At 41.7% G+C, this 13,027-nt stretch overlaps 3 protein-coding genes across 3 annotated transcripts in view; all 3 read right to left on the minus strand.

Moving 5' to 3' along the window:
- The window catches only part of Pcdhac2 (protocadherin alpha subfamily C, 2), a 197,572-nt gene that overhangs the window by 159,960 nt on the left and 24,585 nt on the right, over positions 1-13,027 (minus strand). The gene's annotated exons all lie outside the window — the stretch shown is intronic.
- LOC103164308 (protocadherin alpha-8-like) lies at positions 307-5,824 on the minus strand. Its single transcript, XM_027398114.2, has 2 exons — positions 3,431-5,824; positions 307-351 (listed from the first exon to the last, which is right to left on the minus strand). The coding sequence occupies exons 1-2, from the start codon at positions 5,822-5,824 to the stop codon at positions 307-309; spliced, it is 2,439 nt and encodes an 812-aa protein (XP_027253915.1).
- Positions 9,075-11,495, minus strand: LOC103164308 (protocadherin alpha-8-like). Its single transcript, XM_027398115.2, has one exon. The coding sequence runs from the start codon at positions 11,493-11,495 to the stop codon at positions 9,075-9,077; it is 2,421 nt and encodes an 806-aa protein (XP_027253916.1).

The following is a 13,027-nucleotide window of genomic DNA, read 5'->3' on the forward strand; positions in this document are numbered from 1 at the left end:
TTCTCTTGTCTTAAAACTCCATGAATATGCCATGTAGAATGCACACACGTTCTAATATCTTCCGGTCGATTTCCTAGTCTCATTTTTTTCTAATCGAAACGCTGAGATCTTTGAATGTAGCTACTTACTAACCCTCGTGAAACAGTGAAGTATGTCTTTGTTCTAAAAAGCTACATATTTTGTGGACGACAGCGACATCCAGTGGTTAAACGTGTAAGTATACTTTTATGAGTGCAATTTTTCTTTAATTCACATCTTTGGTTTGTTTCTGTGGATTATTGTCTCTGTGTCTCATATTACATCTCTTTAATACGCGTTAATGTTTAATGTGAATCCGTAATGCAACTTTTCCTTCAATATGAAACCACAAAAAGTAATTCATTTCTTGATATAAGCGAGAATTACTAGCTAAATTTTAACATGACCTTAAGAGTCATGAAATAATGAGAGGGCTGATAGTATATTGCACAACAGGTGTAGACTCCTTCAAGTTGTAATACTCAATTCAATTATTTTGGCATTGTTTTAAGATTAAGTAAATTTCATTTAGAGAACAATTTCAAGACACTAAGTCAGTTGTTTGTTAGGTTCTTGTGGCTCCAAAGTCAACACTAGGAAGTAGAGATTGCCTACCTCACACTGGTCATGTTTCCACTTACGTTCTTATACGTATTCTTAGTAACCATGCAACTTTGGCTTCCCATCCATGCAAACTCTCTGTGCCATTTCCCACCTTCATAATAGTGTCTCAATAGTAGGAAGACAGTGTGTAAATTATAGCATATTAAAGTCTGCAGTGCTTCTTTGAAAGAATGGGTACTTCATAAGTACAAACTATTCTCAGACCCCAGTTTAAACACATTTGTTTTTATGATACTTATGACTGAATCTGACTCCTCAGGAGAAAAAAAAAGAATTTCCTTTGGAAAACTGTCACTCTCCAGTGGCTAAACTCTGGCTAGCAAAAAGACCAAAAGAGGATGGTTCTTGTATTTAAGAAAATGGAAATCAGTTACATGAGAAGAAATATCATTTTATTACACATAACATTGACTAAAGAATCTCATTTTGAATTAAGTAATTGACAAATTCATGTCTACTGCTTTCATAGTTTGCTACAAGAAACGCATTGTTGTCATATTTTCCAAGTTTTGAGTAGTCTCTGAGTTCTTGTGTCAAATGTATGCCCTTCAACACAACGTACCTTGAATTCAGACTTGTACTTTCAAATGTTTCTGTTTGAAGTTATTTTTCACATTCCATGCACCATTTGAGCTTGGGTTCAAGTATTTGCCTTTTGTTTTGTTTTCTTGGGAGAAGAGTTGAGACAGGGTTTCTTTACATACCACTTCCTACCCTTGAACTCACTTTGTAGGCCAGGCTCGATTGAAACTCACAGAGACCTGCCTGCCTCTGCCTCCAGAATGCTGGGATTAAAGGCGTGTGCCACCACTCCCTGCAGGTTCAGTTGTTTGAATTCATAGTATAGACTGAGGGGAGCTCTCAGTGCCATTTGCATCCAAGACAGTTCTGTCTTTAAGAGCTAATACTTTCAGCAATTACTTTATGATAACTAAAAACACATTCCTTCTTATTCATGTCTACATTGATGTAATTGGCAAGTTAGTCTTTCATGGTAATCCACATTATCTCCCAGATCACAGACTACCACCATATACAAATTCAGAATTTATGAAATGCCTGTGAGATTAGTTCATCTTTTGATACATGAAGAAGCATGAAGGCAAAGAATCTATGGCCATAAGACTGAAAAGGGCTGAGAAATTATAAAGAGAATGGTGATAAATCACATTGTGTTCTGCCTAACAGCTGACAGTGTAGACCTCTATAGCAACTTCACTCAATCTAAAATGGAATTACGAAGCCAAAAATGAAGTGCCTATTCTTCCAATCTCCCCAAATTTAGTTTTTTAAGTACAAATGGCAAAATTAAAAATAGCTTGGACTAAATGTCCAGCTAAAGAAAACCAATGTGAAAGTCATAAATTATAGTTTCAAAATGTTAAGTAGCATGTAAGGGCATTGAAGATATGTTCAGATTCTTGTCTTATGGAATAAAGAGAGAAATCTAAATTTTCAACTATTGTAGGAAAGTTTTCTTAGGTTTTAGACTATTAATTGCAAATAGATTTAGAGGATTAATCTTTACATCTCAATTTTTAATCACTAATCAAAAAAGCTAATTTTAAAAATCACTTTCTTGAAGAAAGAAATTATTAACTACCAGGAGAGAGTATTTTCTCTAAAACCACAAAAAAGAGTTCAGAATTGTAAACATCATAGAGATCAATGTCAGTAATTTTTTATAATTTACATTATAAGAAACTTAGGGATCTTTTACATTCATTGAAATGATAGTTACATTTATACTCTTAATAGAATTATATTTCCGGTTTGTGGGATTGTTTTGCTGGGTGTTTTGTTTTGTTTTGGTTTTTGGTTTTTCTTTTTCTTTCTTTCTTTTTTTTTTTTTTTTGGTTTTTCGAGACAGGGTTTCTCTGTGTAGCTTTGGAGCCTATCCTGGCACTCGCTCTGGAGACCAGGCTGGCCTCGAACTCATAGAGATCCACCTGCCTCTGCCTCCCGAGTGCTGGAACTAAAGACGTGCGCCACCAACGCCCGGCGGTTTTTGATTTTTCAAGACAGGGTTTCTCTGTGGATTTGGAGGCTATCCTGGAACTAGCTTTTGTAGACCAGACTAGTCTTGAACTCACAGAGATCCATCTGCCTCTGCCTCCTGAGTGAGGGGATAAAAGTTTTACACCACCACCTACCGGTTTTTTACTTTTTTTAGACATGGTCTCTCTACGTAGTTCTGACTATCCTGGAATTCACTATGCAAACCATGATGGTCTCGAACTCACAAAGCTATACCTGCCTCTGCCTCTGCCTCTGCCTCTGCCTCTGCGTTAGGATCAAAGTTGTGCACCAGCATGCCCAGCCTAGAATTAGGTTTCTAAGTAGAGAAGTAGTTTTTTATAACTCCTTGGTTGTTATATGTCTCCATCCAGAGAACAGCCAATGTTAACCGAACGACTACGAAGCCACTGAGGGTTGTTTTGTTGTTGGTGGTTGGTTGGTTTTTTTGGTTTTGTATTTCACAACAAATAGCTTTCAAGTGTCATAAAAGCTCAACACTAGCAATTTGATTAACTCATTATGGTTTTTAACTAAAATGATGTCAACAGCTAATTGATGTGCAGCTACAAGTTCTAAGTTTGGAAACACAAGCCTTTTCCGAATTTAGATATCTACAATTTAAAAAAAAAAAAAAAAAAAAAAAAAAAAAAAAAAAAACCTCTGGTAGAATTGTAGACAATGAAAACCACTATTTAAATATATCAATGAAGTAAGAAATTCTTCCACAAAGAAATAACTACATAAATAATGCAGTTCTACAAAAACTCACCTTCTCATGGGAGTCCAAAGAAACAGATGGTTCTCCCGATCCATCTACAGATCCAGGACATGGAGGTAGACCCGGGCTGAAGGCCATGAGGTCTGTCTTGTGCGGACCCTCTCCAGAGCACACCCTTTGCTGCCTCTGCTGCGAGTATGACCAGGTCCCCACTGCACTGGAGCACACCAGCACGGGTTTCCCCGGCCCACAAACGCCCCCCGTGGGAGCCGCGGAGCAGCGCAGCGCTGTGTACAGCAGCAGAGTGAGCACCAACAGGCTGGACACCGCGCAGATGGCGATGATCAAGTACACGTTGACATCCACCAAGGATGATTCTGGCACAGTAGCACCTACAGAGGACCGCGATGAGACCTTTGGTGCCTGGCCATTTTCCACTAGAGACACCAGCACGGTGACTGTGGCGGTCAGTTGAGGCTCACCGTGGTCCTTCACTAGCACCAGCAGGCGCTGTCTAGTCCCATCTCCCTCGTCCAGGGCCCTTGTGGTACTGATCTCACCAGTGTATAGACCTACACGGAATGGACTCCGCGTACTGCCTGGCCATGGCTGCAGCTCATAAGACAGCCAAGCATTGTAACCAGAGTCAGCGTCTACTGCGCGCACCTTCGTCACCACGTGACCAGGATCCACAGATCTAGTCAACAACTGATTAAACACTCCATCGGCACCTCCCGTCCCAGACCCAAGCAACACCGGTGCATTGTCGTTCTCATCCAGCACAAACACCTGCAGAGTCACATTGCTGCCCAAGGCAGGCACACCAGCATCCCGCGCGCTCACCTGGAACTGCAGCAGCTCCAGCTCCTCATGGTCCAGAGGCTGCAGCGCGAACACCTTGCCGCTCTCTGCGTGCACAGACACGAAGCTCGACAGCAAGCGCTCGCCCACCCTCCGCTCCACCAGAGAGTAGGACACCAGCGCGTTCTCCTGCACGTCGGCGTCTGTGGCCGACACCGTGAAGATGTGCGCGCCAGGAGGGTTGTTCTCCTTCACGAACACCGTGTATTCGGGCTGCGCGAACGCGGGCGCGTTGTCGTTCACATCAGCCACCTCCACGGACACGCTGGCTGTGGCCCACAGCGAGGGCGAGCCCCCGTCGCGGGCGGTCACCACCACCTTATAGTCAGCTGTGGTCTCTCGGTCTAGGGCACTGTCCAGCACGAGCGAATAGTAATTCCTGAAAGTAGACACCAGCTTGAAGGGGACATGAGGGGTCAGAGAGCAGGTCACCTGCCCGTTGACACCTGCATCTAGATCAGTCACACTGATTAAGGCTATAACTTTCCCTAGCTGTGCATCTTCTTTAACAGGGAGCCAGAGCGTTTTGACATTCAGCTGTGGCGCATTGTCGTTAGCATCTACAACTTCCACAAGAACTGTACAGTGACCAATCAGTGGTGGGAAGCCTTTGTCACGTGCCTCTAAAGGAATCTTGTAAGTTTTACTTTCTTCGTAATCAATAACTCCTGTAACTGTAATTTCTCCACTCACAACATCGATGTGAAACTTGGATTTTATATCTGGAGAAATATCACTAGAAAATGAATACATAACTTCCCCATTCACGCCTTCGTCTGAATCTGAGGCATTGACTTTGATAACCAAAGTCCCGTTTGGAACGTTCTCTGGTAATTTCACGGTATAGAGAGATCTATCAAAGACTGGAGCATTGTCGTTGACATCCAGCACTGTGATGAATAACTGAACTGTGCCCGTCAGCTCCGGTTTGCCTCCGTCAGTGGCCGTGAGCAACAAGCGCATCTCTGCAGCTTCTTCTCTGTCTAATGGTTTCCGCAAGACAAGACCAAGAGGTTCCACCTGTTCGTGGTTGGGTGGTACATCCAGCGCAAAATGTTCATTGGTGCTCAGTCTGTAAGTCAGCAGAGCATTGGAACCGACATCTGCGTCTGACGCGCCCTCTAGTGGAAACCGCGAGTCAAGCAGTCTGGATTCCGGGATAAACAAAGTCTTTTGTGTGGTTGGGAACATGGGCGGATTGTCGTTAATGTCCCTCACCTCCACCTCCACGTGGAAAACCTGCAGAGGCCGGTCCACGATCACCTCCAGATGGATGCTACACTCCTCGCTCCGCCCGCACAGCGCCTCCCGGTCGATCCGAGAATTCACAAACAAAATGCCATTCTGCAGATTCACCTCCAGAAGGTCCCCAAAGCCCTTGGAATCCAATTGAAACAGACCAGGCACCAACTCTGGCAGCTGCAGGTCAAGATCCTGCACGATGCGGCCCACGAAGGTGCCGTGTTTGGCCTCCTCTGCGATAGAATAGTGGAGCTGTCCGCTCCCCACCTCCCAAACTGTGAAGATCAGTAGCGAAAGCACGAGATGCCAGCCCTCCGGATCTCCTCCGCCTAAATACAGCATTTCAGGAGCTTGATATTTCCGACTCGCTTAAATTGCCTCTTGATGAAGAGAAAATACCTGATTCTCTCAATTCCACCCTCCCGTGTTCACCATTGCTCACCCGAGTGAAAAAGGATGGAGCATCTCTTCTCCTGGAAAAAGGATGGCTGTGCTTGTCTTGAATCAGAAAGAATAAGATGGCCAAGAGCGACATCAGGCGGCCCAAAGAGTAAGTACATATTCGGCGAATAAACATTGAACCATTGACTTGCAAACTCTTACTTTATTCTCTGAATTTTATAATTGTTGAAACAGAAAACAACCTTTCTCTTCCTGCAGGCTTTATTAGAGGACTGAGCTCCAGAACTATGAAATGCCATAATTACAGTTCTCTTGCGCCTGAGAAAAATGTCCACATAACTTTAAAATACCGATGAAAACGGAATGGCAATTAAAAACGATCAGTTACACAATAATAAATATTAAATTCGAAAATCATTTTGTTCTGTAACTCAGGATCATCCATATTCCTAAATTTCAGATTCTGATGTTACAGACTGCTGTGAGTCACTATGCCTAAGGAAACTAGGTGCCCAGAAATTTACTGATCAAAAATAAACTTTTTCATGCTGGATAAAAGAAGTCAGTAAATATATTTATGAAACAATTTTTAAGTAATTTCATGAATTGTAAATGAGTAAAGTTTTTTTTCAAAATAAGAATTTAGTTAAACAACCCTCATGGAGAGAAAAATATTATGTATGTATTTCTCTTTATTAATATTTATGTAACTGTTCCCACCATTATGTTTTATTCCTACACCTACATTATATGATTGCTTTCAATCATTGTCATATGCAAATAGCAATCTCTCTCTTCTTTATCTCTTGTATTGTATGACCCCATAGTTCATTTCAATTTCAGTATTATTCATTCAGGGGTTGGGGAGAGTTCTACTGTTAGAGTTATGCTTAGAATTCTTTTCTGCCTAGATTTTACTTAAGAAAAATTCTTTCACATTCTAGCCTCTCATTAAAACATGCAAGTCAATTAATTAAATCTATTGTTAGTCCTTTTGTGGTCTAAAAGCAAAATCATAGACATTATTGATAATAATTGAAATGAGCAGGGCGTTGGTGGTGCATGCCTTTAATCCCAGCACTCTGGAGGCAGAGGCAGGAGGATCTCTGTGAGTTCAAGGCCAGCCTGGTCTCCAGAGCGAGTACCAGGATAGGCTCCAAAGCTACACAAAGAAACCCTGTCTCGAAAAATCAAAAAAAAATAATGATTGAAATGATTAGTTGCCAAATTCAGTATTAGATGATATAAAGGATCTTAAATGCCATTTCTACTTTGTAAAACCAATTAAAATTTAGGAAGAAAATGTGATAAAGTCACATCTGAGAGTTAGATAGATGTCAACATAATAGGAACTATAAAATAATTTCCACAAAGAGAAGGCCACACACTCTATTCAAATAGTGAAATAAACATACAGGTACAGAAATCCAAAAATCCTTAAAACTGGGAGCTAAAGTAATTCATTTTATGTAGAGCATTTTATAGACAAGTAAGGTGGTAGACATAAAAGGAATTATGAAAATGAAAACAACACAAAAAGAAACTTGCTTTCTGATACCTTTCATTTTGGAAAGAAGGATAAAATCTAGTCATAAATGATCACACAGTGCCATTATGTCCATAACAGGCTATAAGAATCCAGAGTCCCAAAAACCTCTAAGTCACTTCCAGTAAGTATAACCATTGTCATCTGAGGGATGTGCTCAACATTCAATTAGTGCGCAATGCCAGGGCAAATGAAACACACAAGAAGCAAAGGAAGAATAAAGTTCTAAAATTTAAACACTGAAAGACAAAATAAGTATCTAAGACTTTTCAAAGATTTACTTCCAAAAAGCAAAATATTTCTACATGAACAAGAGAATCCTCATTATTTTGAGTATTTTTATGGGGAAGATGTATATATTATACATCTCTCTACAACAATAGAATTGGGACTACTGCACACAGTATTCTTGATTTTCAATTTTTGTTAAATCACATTAAATGTAAACTCAATGTAGACTTTGGGGGTGGTGCTAGGATTTGAACCTGAGACCTTGAACATGCTATGAAACATTTTTATGAGATACACCAACTTATGCACAAAAGATTAATACAAATGTACTGCATCACTGATTCAAGTTCAGCTGATGTCTATCAGAATAAGAGCAAATACTGACCAGCCAAGGATGTTAAAAATATTAAATTATTGAATATAATATTGTAAAATTTCTGTACCAGTAAAATAAATAAATAAAACGTGAAATGGTGAAAATCCCCAGATCCCAGCACTCAGAGGTATAAGACAGAAGGATTATGAGATTTCGGTAAATCTGAGCTGCATGGTTGACACCATTAAAAAAAATAGGAAAAGGAAAAGTTGATAAATTTAGGGTGTATTAAAAGCAGCCTCATACACTCATCTTCTCATTTTACTTTTGGCTAACTTATAAAAAAAACAGAGAGGAAAAATGAAAGTTAAATATTTCAAAGGAAATTATTCTGTACATTATGACATGAATAATATGAATAATATCACAACATCTTGAAACAACTAGAACTAAAATAAAAAATAAGATGATAAACTAAAACCATGAAATTTATTAATACAACTGTAAGCAGAAGATAATATTTAAAATATACCTTTCCAATAATACTATAGAATATATTAAAGGCTCAGAGCGTAATCATGAAATTTAAATGTTTAGAGGAATGCATTTCCATGGACCTCATTAAAGTTCTGTTCTAGAAGATTAAAATCATATTAAGGCTAAAATCAGTGTCTCACACAATAAGAAATTCTGACAACTTGAAGCAACAGAGACTCTGGTATATGGATAATCAGTGTGTGACATGTCAATTGAAACCAAAAGTATTTGGCCAACCTAAAAATGTCAGATCCCAGATATAAAAAAATAAAAGTATACAACACAAAATAATAAACTAGAGCCTGATAGTAGTGGTGGCACACACCTTAAATCCCAGCACTGGGGAGGCAGAGGCAGAAGGATCTCTGTGAGTTCAAGGCTAGCATTGCTCACAGAAATCCAGGACAGCCAAGGTGTTACACAGACAAACCCTGTCTCGAAAAAAGCAACAACAACAATAATAAACCTGGTAAAATTATTTTAAACTAAAATAATGTTGAATTTTGCCAATAATGTGCAAATGTGAAACACCATGAATGTAATTGCAAAGTTTGTACAACTTAAATATTCCGAAGTATAAATGGACTTACTTGAAAGCCATGATCAACATTTAAATCTTGCACTTCCCCAATGACCTCTGATCCTGGACGCGGTGGAAGACTGGGACTGAAGGCCATGAGGTCGGCCTTGGGCGGACCCTCTCCAGAGCACACTCTCTGTCTCCTCTGCTGCGAGTAAGACCAGCTCCCCACCGCGCTGGAGCACACCAGCACAGGCTTCCCAGGAGCACAGGCTCCATCGGTGGGCGTCGCCGAGCAGCGCAGCGCTGTGTACAGCAGCAAAGTGAGCACCAACAGGCTGGACACCGCACAAATGGCGATGATCAGATACACGTTGACATCCACTAGTGACACCTCTGGGACTGAAGAGCGTCCTGAAGCCTGAGAAGAGGCCTTTGGCACTTGATTACTCTCAACCAGTGACACTAGAACTGTAGCTGTGGCAGTCAGAGCTGGCTCACCATGGTCTTTCACCAATACCAACAGGCGCTGTCTGGGTGCATCCAACTCATCCAGGGCACGTGTAGTACTGATCTCACCCGTGTACAATCCAACACGGAATGGGCTGCGAGGGCCCACTGAGGGCTGCAGCTCATAGGACAACCACGCATTGTAGCCAGAGTCTGAGTCCACCGCCCGCACTTTTGCAACCACCTGGCCCGCGCTCACAGACTTAGGTATCAGGTCAGTTGCCATACTACCCAAGCCTTCTGTACCAGACAAAAGCAAGGTGGGAGCATTGTCGTTCTCATCCAGCACAAACACCTGCAGAGTCACATTGCTGCCCAGGGCAGGCACACCAGCATCCCGCGCGCTCACCTGCAACTGCAGCAGCTCCAGCTCCTCATGGTCCAGAGGCTGCAGCGCGAACACCTTGCCGCTCTCTGCGTGCACAGACACGAAGCTCGACAGCAAGCGCTCGCCCACCCTCCGCTCCACCAGAGAGTAGGACACCAGCGCGTTCTCCTGCACGTCGGCGTCTGTGGCCGACACCGTGAAGATGTGCGCGCCAGGAGGGTTGTTCTCCTTCACGAACACCGTGTATTCGGGCTGCGCGAACGCGGGCGCGTTGTCGTTCACATCAGCCACCTCCACGGACACGCTGGCTGTGGCCCACAGAGAGGGCGAGCCCCCGTCACGGGCGGTCACCACCACCTTATAGTCAGCTGTGGTCTCTCGGTCTAGGGCACTGTCTAGCACAAGCGAATAGTAATTCTTGAAGGTGGACACCAGCTTGAAAGGGACATGTGGTGTCAGGGAGCAGGTCACCTGCCCGTTGGCTCCAGAGTCCAAGTCCGAAACGCTGATTAGAGCAATGACAGTACCCAGTGCAGCATCCTCTCGAACAGGCAGGGATAAGGAAGTCAATGTGACCTGAGGCACATTGTCGTTTTCATCCAATACCTTCACTAGAACAGTGCAATGACCCGCCATCGGAGGGTGTCCTTTGTCCGTCGCGTCAACGCGGATTTTGTAGACATTGACTTGCTCAAAGTCCAAGTTCCCTTGAATTATGATTTCTCCTGTATCTGTGTCTATGCTAAACTGCTCGAGAACCATGGATGGGACCAGCCTATTAAAGGAGTAAGAAATTGCTGAATTCGTCCCTTCGTCCCTGTCAGAAGCATTCAGTCTAATAACCGTCGTTCCGTTGTCTGAGTTTTCCAATATTCTCACTTCATACTCAGACTGCTGGAAAGTAGGGGCGTTGTCGTTCACATCCAGCACAGTGACTAGCAGCTGAACAGAGCCTGTGAGCTCAGGTTTGCCTCCATCCGTGGCTGTCAGCAGTAGCTTATGCTCAGGAGCATCCTCTCTGTCCAAGGACTTTCTTAATACTAGCTCAACCTGTTTATTTTCTTCGTTCTTTGAATTCACAATTAGTGTGAAGTAATCATTAGAATCAAGTCTGTAGGTTACAATTGAATTAGCACCAATATCTGCATCAGATGCGCCCTCTAGCAGAAACCTAGAGTCTAACATTCTGGATTCTGAAATATACAGCTTTTGTTCTTTCACCGAGAACACTGGCGGGTTGTCGTTAATGTCCCTGACCTCCACCTCCACGTGGAAAACCTGCAGAGGCCGGTCCACGATCACCTCCAGGTGGATGCTACACTCCTCGCTCCGCCCACACAGAGCCTCCCGGTCGATCCGAGAATTCACAAACAAAATGCCATTCTGCAGATTTACCTCCAGAAGGTCCCCGCGGTCCTTGGACGCCACCCTGAACAGGCGGGGCACCAGCTCCGCCAGCTCCAGCCCCAGGTCCTGAGCGATGCGGCCCACAAAGGTGCCGTGTTTGGCCTCCTCGGGGACGGAGTAATGGAGCTGGCCGCTCCCTGCTTCCCAGATTGTGAACAGCCAAAGCGAGAGCAGCAGTCGCCGGGAATCCGGACCTCCTCTCCAAGAAAACACCATGTCAAGTATTCTTTTTGTTCCTTGAGAAAAATCCTGTTTTGATATAGAGATCAACTGTTGTGCGTTTGGAATTCTTTAATCCAGTTGAGCCACAACTGCCATTGTTCGGCTTTTAAGAGACATACTACTGCTGGAAGGCTTGCGATCTTGGCGAGCCAGAACTTGATAGACAGCGACATCATGCGGCGCCAAAGGGTAATGATTTCAAAGATTTAACTTAACTGGGCAATAGTTGGGTTCTTTTATTACATAAATGTTTTCTTTTCATTTTTCATTCTTTAATATAGATCCTTAGTATTACAAGTGAATGTCTGTTTATCTTCTGTCTTCTTACATAAATTTAGTTTCAGTGAGAGGTCTCTTCATAAGGAAAAGGTTTCTTCCCAATATTTTAAATACTGGTTTAGCAGGAATATGTTAACATTACTCTGTAATATATATTATGACCTGAGAATGACATGGATATCAAAGGTATAAACTGCCCCCACACACGTGTGTGAAAGGAATTTATTCTCTGGTATCTGATCATTCGAATACATTATTCTATATTAGCATGTAATCCTAATGTTTCTTAAGTTCATATGTGTCCCTGTGGATTCTTATTAAATTTCTACATGATTATTTGGTGGACATAAAATTTCTTAAACTATTTTGCTTACTAATTCTTGGAAAATTAAAACACGTTATTTTTTCAAACATTCATTCAATATATGTGTGATGTGTCAAATAGGCCTCTCACTACATTTCCCATTGCAGGGTTCTCAGCCATTATAAATCCTAATGGTTTTCAACTACGGTCTATGGGGGATTTGGATCTTTCTGCTACTCCCAAATATGAATATTTTCCAAAATTATGGCTTTATGCACTTCATAGGTTTTGCTCTTAATGTGATTCTTGTCTATTGCAATGTCTTTAGACTAGTTTATCTTTTGAAGCATGGAATAAGAACACTTCATTACCTTCAGATGATAAGTGTACTACTGAAAATGCACAGACAGAATAGTAAAATGGAAAAGAGGAATAATGGAATTGTCTAGGCAACTATTAAATTTATCTTCATTTTACTTGCAATTAGACCATCTCTACCTCTGTAAATAATATTAAAGACTTTAGAAAGAAAATGGGCTTACAGAATCCCTTAGAACTTTACAAACAGTAAATATATCCCATACCCAGAGAAGAAAAACCTGAAAAAGTTTGTATCTCTCAAAAGCGATTTTCCAACAAAAGAAAATTATGGTAGCTCATGAATATAGGGGTGGCGGTAAGGAGGACCTCTGTCAATGTCTACCGCATCCAAACATGACTTGATTTTAATTTCTACTAAGTAATCTGCTAAGGCTTTAAAATGACATATGCATGTAAAATAAACCAAACATTTTAAAAAGCAGTTAAACAGCTACAATTACCATCACTAAAACTCTATAATTATCATAAGTGTTCTCCAAAATGAACTATTCTTTAAACAGGAACAGAAATTGGTATACTTGTGGTAATGGTAGTGCCCTATGATAAGAATCCTTTGAGAGCT

This window comes from Cricetulus griseus, chromosome 2 (assembly GCF_003668045.3).
Source record: "Cricetulus griseus strain 17A/GY chromosome 2, alternate assembly CriGri-PICRH-1.0, whole genome shotgun sequence".
NCBI lineage: Eukaryota > Metazoa > Chordata > Mammalia > Rodentia > Cricetidae > Cricetulus > Cricetulus griseus.

Coding starts and splice junctions, on each gene's coding strand:
- LOC103164308 (XM_027398115.2), bottom strand. CDS start 11,495: ATGGTGTTTTCTTGGAGAGGAGGTCCGGATTCCCGGCGACTGCTGCTC.
- LOC103164308 (XM_027398114.2), bottom strand. CDS start 5,824: ATGCTGTATTTAGGCGGAGGAGATCCGGAGGGCTGGCATCTCGTGCTT. Junction 352..3,430: donor CTTTGGACTCCCATGAGAAG/GTGAGTTTTTGT, acceptor TTCATATTGAAG/GAAAAGTTGCATTACGGATT.